Source organism: Brassica napus, unplaced genomic scaffold, assembly GCF_020379485.1.
Source record: "Brassica napus cultivar Da-Ae unplaced genomic scaffold, Da-Ae ScsIHWf_51;HRSCAF=91, whole genome shotgun sequence".
Taxonomy (NCBI): domain Eukaryota; kingdom Viridiplantae; phylum Streptophyta; class Magnoliopsida; order Brassicales; family Brassicaceae; genus Brassica; species Brassica napus.
The window spans coordinates 24,811-31,251 of NW_026016589.1; the positions used below are offsets into that span (position 1 = coordinate 24,811).

The 6,441-nt window shown below is 33.8% G+C and overlaps 1 protein-coding gene and 1 long non-coding RNA gene across 3 annotated transcripts; both read right to left on the minus strand.

Annotated features, from left to right (window-relative positions):
• Positions 1 to 48: 48 nt before the first annotated feature.
• On the minus strand, positions 49 to 1,795 carry LOC106449644. Of its 2 annotated transcripts, none has more exons than XR_002663636.2 (3): positions 988 to 1,795; positions 744 to 903; positions 49 to 494 (listed from the first exon to the last, which is right to left on the minus strand). It is a non-coding gene; the product is annotated as an uncharacterized LOC106449644 (long non-coding RNA). The 2 variants fall into 2 exon arrangements; XR_001289227.3 differs by having other exon boundaries at positions 982 to 1,793.
• A 1,184-nt stretch (positions 1,796 to 2,979) lies between these two features.
• LOC106449643 (protein ELF4-LIKE 2) lies at positions 2,980 to 6,292 on the minus strand. The gene is made up of 2 exons (XM_013891376.3): positions 5,936 to 6,292; positions 2,980 to 5,855 (listed from the first exon to the last, which is right to left on the minus strand). Coding segments are annotated over exons 1-2 (390 nt in total). The 5' UTR covers positions 5,938 to 6,292; the 3' UTR covers positions 2,980 to 5,467.
• Positions 6,293 to 6,441: the final 149 nt, after the last annotated feature.

The window sequence follows — 6,441 nt, forward strand, 5'->3', positions numbered from 1 at the left end:
TGGAGGGTCCAACATTCAGATATATATAAAAACGAATGCAGATCTAAGAGTTCGAAATGAAGATCATTAACTTAATATTTGTTATAGTGTTATCATATATCATAAAGATTCCTTATAAAGTTACACAACTCTACAGAAACTGTATCTTATCTAACACTTCTTCTCTCCCTTGCTATGTTATCGACCCTACATTGCATTATCCTTGATTACGGTTCAACTTAAAAGCAAAGCTAACTACGCACACAAGAACATACACAAATCGTTTTTCCCATATGTGCAATATTGAGAAGAATGAGTAACCAAGATAAATACTATAAGAGCCAAAAATAATGTACTCACTTGGACGGCTTCTTCTGACATGAGAAACATATGGAACCTCAATTTCAGATCCAGCAAAGGATACCACCCTGGTGACGGCAACTCTCTTCCTTGAGGATACGATAATAGACCTGACCTCAGATTTTCAGATAGATTCTGATTTCTTTTCACCTGGTCTGTATATGGTTCACAAATTGTCAGACTGCAATAAACCTGAATTGATAGCTGAGTCTAATTAAAAAGTTTGCAAGTAAACAATACTGACTCTAGGAGGAAAAGCAACAGAACCATATTACTAAAAGGAAAAAGGATTGATACACTTTGGTCATAAAAACCAAAAATTTGATTCAAATCTAGGATAACCACTCCCTGTATATGTATTTATGTAAAGTGCTTCAACATGTAAATAACAGTGAGAACCAAACCTTGAGAAATTTAATGTGGGTGGGACAACCGAGGAGGTAACCCTTGGGCAGGAAGGTAGCCTATAGTCTGAGAAGCATCTGATGCAGTATACATATCCGACTCGTTCACCTCCAAAATTTCTTCATCGGTTGCAGGCACTAGTCTCCCATCTCCTGCAACCTAAGAACCATTTCAAGGCATTTATATCAAACAAGAGGATCAACTACAAAAGCGAAAGACACAATTTGTAATCTATACCCAGACAAGCTTGTAGGCAATCTGAGTTGTTGGGTGTGATCCTTGTCTGAGCACTGCCCTTCAAACAACTCTCTGCACTCCTCAACAACAGTTCCAACCACAGTACCCATGGTATATTTAACTCAAACGCACATCCTGAAATCCAAAACAAGTAAAATGATAAATGTGCTCAACAAGTGAGACTGAATCCACAATAAAGGATGCTGCTGAGAGATTACTATGTACTATTTCACATCAAACGCTAAACCAAATTTGATTCTCATTCAAATAATACCATCAAACAATTCAAAACAAAAATAGTACTAAGTTTCAAAGTAACTATTTTTATCACAAAAATAAGATTTTGAAGAGGAATGAAAACACTAAAAGAAAAACTTTTAACTCCACATCTTGAAATTCTGCAGAATTTAGCAATTGACAAAACAGAATGAACTACGCTCCGTTTAGGAATGTATAGTAGAGCTGGGGATTTTATCCGAAATACAATTTTTTTCTTTATTCAAATTGTAAGTCTATTGTTGGCCTCTATGGTAGAATCAGTCAGGGGCCTGATAGGCGGTGGTTTACCCTGTGGTGGATATCAGCGGTTCGAGTCCGCTTATCTCCAACTCGTGAACTTAGCCGATACAAAGCTATATGATAGCACCCAATTTTTTCGAGTTAAATTTGATTCGATTCGTTATTCGTTTCGATTTGATTCGAATATTCCGGATATCCGTAAACCTTCGAATCAAAGCAAATACTAAAAATCAATATCCGTTAAAATCGAAGCAAATCACAAATATTAAAATTTTGGGAAGCGAATGTCCGATCCGAACCGGTAATATATAAATCATGTATATCTTGATTTTTTAAATGTATAAAATTATATAATTGTTATTCTAACATATGATTTGACAAATTCTATTCACATTATTACTTATATAAAAATATTACATAAAAGGAAATGACTAAATTTATGACAATTATAATTTTTTCTTAAGTTTTGTCTTATTATAAATTTTAAATAAGTTTAATTTTTTTTTACAAAATATGTGGATTCACTATTTATTTTAATTTTATCTTATATATCATGCAAACAATATTTTACAAAATAAATTTGTATCAAATTTTTAAGATTATTTGCATTAATCAAAACATATGAGATATCCGTACGTATTCGTAAATATCCGCAAATATCTATTTATTTTTTGGATATCCGTTTTTTCGAATATCCGTATTTTTTCGAAGCAAAGCAAATCGAAAAATTAGATATTCGTAGCATACAAAACAAATCACAAATACTTTCAAAACTCGGATATTTGATCCGTGTCCAGGCCTACCGTATACATAGCTTATGAGTTTATCACTTAGGAAGCTTATGTCCGATTTTGCCACGTCAGTAATAATGCCAAAACAGAATGAGCTACGCTCCGTTTTGTGTCACGTGTATAAGAACACCGTGTAGTCTAGTACATCTAAACTAGGATTACGCGCCGACTGAGAGTTTGGAAAACGGAATGAACTTTTCATGGAGTAGGTAGGTAGGTGGGTGGGTATTTCTGTTACTCCAGATTTAATTGTGGTTAAGTTATACATAATTGTCTTCTATAACTTTTACAAACTAAACCACACTGTACAAACAATTTTTGGTAGCTTATGTTTACCAAAAAAAAAAAAAAAAAAAAACATGGCCTGTTTGCTGCTGCATCTTTCAAAGGCTAAGCATAAACCCATCAGGAGGTAAAAGCAACCGCATCAAGATAATTAGTGTATTTCTTTTCATAAACATGTGAAGATCTTTACTAGGTCAAAAGAGACCTACTCCAAATACTCAGCAATGAATGTGTTTGGATAACCAAACAAACAACAATCAATGTGATTTAATTCTTCAACCTAAACAGTTATTAAGCATCAAACCCTTTTGATAAAAGAAAAAGCATCAAACCTAATCTTAGACTACAGTTGAACATAATATGCTATTTTTGGAAAAGAAGTCTAGTGGGAAATCTTAAGTGGTTGAGATGGAAATGCTTGTTTTTTAAAAAGAGACAAAACATAGAATCAATGATAAAGGACGACATGTGTGATTGTGAACAATGTAAGGAGCTTCCGAACTCCCAAGAACTTTGACATAGAGAGTTCAGAGAGACTATTAAACTCCACTTTCAATGTAAGCACTGTCCCTAGATCCTCTTACACCATCAATTCTTGTGTGAGGATAGAGTTGAGATGGAAGTGCTTGTTTTTTAAAAAGAGACAAAACAGAGAATCAATGGTAAAAAGACAACATGTGTGATTGTGAACAATGTAAGGAGCTTCCGAACTCCCAAGAACTTGGACATAGAGAGCTCCGAGAGACTATTAAACTCCACTTTCAATGTAAGCATTGTCCCTGGATCCTCTCACACCATCAAATCTGGTGTAAGGATAAACTAGAGATTGATCAATGCTATGAGGCTTAGTTTAATAAGAAACAATTTTTACAAAAAGAATAATCTAAACCAAGAACGATGACTACTACTACCACTAGCGGTAGTTTAATATATATCAAGTAAGAACAAGCTACATCATAGTATCATCACTAGGTAAGCTAATATAGAATGAAAGAAAAACATTTATCACCAAAAAAAAAGAGAAGTAAATAAGTACTACTAAACGAGCAAAACAATCTATCAACTGTGAAATATATGAAGAAAGTCTCAAACGTTATCAGAGCCACATAACGCCACCATAATAACGTTTAAGATAAGGTTGCAACTTGCAAAATGAAAGGTAGGTATGGACTTTGGACACCTTGCAGAAAGAGAAAGAATGATATAATAATCTTATCCTGGTTTAAAGTCACTCTTTCTCTTCTAGAGGGTTACATTGAGTTGTTGGGAAGATTACAGTAGTAACGTGAGGAGGAAGAAACCGTATCTTTGCAGTTACAGACATGGCCAGTACTTCTCTACCTTCATATCTCCTCAGTCAAGGGCCCTTTTTACTATTCTATTGTTCGAATCAAGTCTCAGGAGCTAAATGTAGAGATGTGATGTAGATGATTATACTGCAACTGATTGTGAAAGGGACTCGGGTCAAAGCACTTGTGAATACAAAAGAAAGGCTGTGGAAGCATGCATCTGCATGAAGTTGACATGGTTCCAAATTCCAATTACTACTAAAATTATTTGCTTTCTCTTGCAAATTAATTTGGAGGTTTAATGAAGCTGCAGTATGTTTATGAAAGCAGCGGTAAAGTCATCTACTAATTGATCAGACCAAACATATGTTGAACTTCACCGCTTGGTTTCAGCAACAAAAAGTTTTTTTTTAAGAAGCAGGGTGCTACAGCCAAAGGAAGGCGCTGCTCGTTTGTGTGTTGAAGCTCTTAAGTGTGATCCCACCAATAGGATTGATAACAATTTTTTTTGCATTTCTATGAGTTAGTAAAGAAGTAACAAGTTTTACTGATGCTGCTGCCAGTACAAAGAAGCATTACTATTTATGAGGCTTTTAATTCTATAAGGTTTCGCATGGAGCAAGGCTGTTTCTGACTGGGAAGGACAGTTGATGAAAGTGATGCAGAGACAGGGTGAAAAGAAGTAAAGCTTTGAAGTTGAGATGAATATAACGTTAGAGATCATCATTGTCTATAAACATCTTTATGTTGAAGGAGAGAAGAAACTCCTGCATATTTGATATGAGTCTCTCGATATATTTTTTCCTCCTATTATACTAATTCAAATTTGATTTTATTTTCTGTTAGAAGAAAGTACCATGAGTATTATAGCAAGCATGAGATCTTTACCGGAGCATGGGGACCCTGCTATTTACATCCCTACATTATTGTAATTTAATAAGATATCCACAAGAAAGTTGATTGGAAGTGTGAGCCAAGAAATTTGAATATTACAAAAAAAGTGCAATACCAATACATGAAGTGAACTAAAAGGTTGGCTGGATTCTCTTGTCCAAAAGCCAAAAATAAATAAATAAAAGAAAAAGGATAGGAGGAAGTAAAGAAGCTTTCTGTTGTAAATCAACTTGGAGGAATAATGTGACCTAACTAAAGCTAAAACTACAAGTTTCTGTTGTCTTTTTGACTTTAAGGATCATGCAAGCACATAGGCAACAATGATCATCATCTTTTATTCTCTTTTATGAACTTCTTTTGTTAGATAACATTATAGTACAGTTCAATTCCTTTTTCCTTTATTTCTTAGTTTCATACTTCATTTTATCTAAAATCAAGGTCAATATGATTATATGAACATTTCTAATCTTTTAGTTACTGCAACAACAACAAAAGGTCTACAAGTCAAATCCAGAACAAAAGAAACCACATACTCTACACATGATCAGTCTGATTAATAAAAGATGAACTTCCTTTTATTCTCAGAATTAAAGACATGAACTCATTTCAACAGAACTTACAGAAGTGAAGTTGTTAATGTCTTTTTGTTCAACAACAACAAGTCATTACTTAAATCCACACTCAAATTAGCACCGAATCTACATAACATTACCCGGATCTAAATATTTTTTGGTTGTTGGCCTTTCCATCAGATTTCAAGGTCCCAGTGGACTCCCCTTCTGATGAAGCATCAACTGATCTGGCGAAAGAATGAGAGAGATCACCATAAAGACTTGCCACAGTTCTGATATTGTTATTGAGCTCTCTTATCAAACGAACATTTCGACCCAAGTGATCTGCTTGTTTGGACTCATGGTTCTGATTGATCTCGTTGATCAAAAGCCGGTTTTGCTCCAAAATGTATTGAACCTGAACAAATCTCTTCTGGAAATTCTGCAGCACTTTGCCATCCATCTGGTATCTTTCTCCATATCCAGAAAACACATCTCCTTCCATTCTTGATTCCATTAAGCTCAAATCTTGATTAGTCTTGTTCCTGAGATTAACAATATCAGTTAGAAACAAAAGAGGGCTTATTAAAATCTACATGCAAGACAAAAGGGAAAGACAAGTCACATTTAACAAGACTGTTTAATTCTGCTTCTCCCGTTGACCTTGTCTATAAGCTTTTGATCTCACATAATAAGATCCCAATTTTTACACTAACATAAAGAAAAAGATAAAAAGTCTTCTTTTTCAGTTATATTATCAATCAATCAATCAATCTCAGAACCCTTAATTTAGGACAAGATACCAATCAATGTTTTTTGTGAAAAAAGATCTATATGTGTATATAGATAAAAGAGAAGAAGTTATAGCTGTTCTATAAGTAGCCTAGAGACAGAGAGATAATATCATCAAAAGTAAAAACCATTTCTATATGATTCATAGCAATAGGTAAAGTCTATAAACCTCAGACACTTAAACCAAAAGATTCATATCTAAGAAAAAAAAAAAAGAAAAATAATGTTTTGATTTCCTTACCTCTGGATAATTAGCAGAGATGAAATCAAGATTATATTTTCTTGGGAAACAAAACCAAAGAATCTTATTTCTCGAGAAAATTATATGACAATTATTGA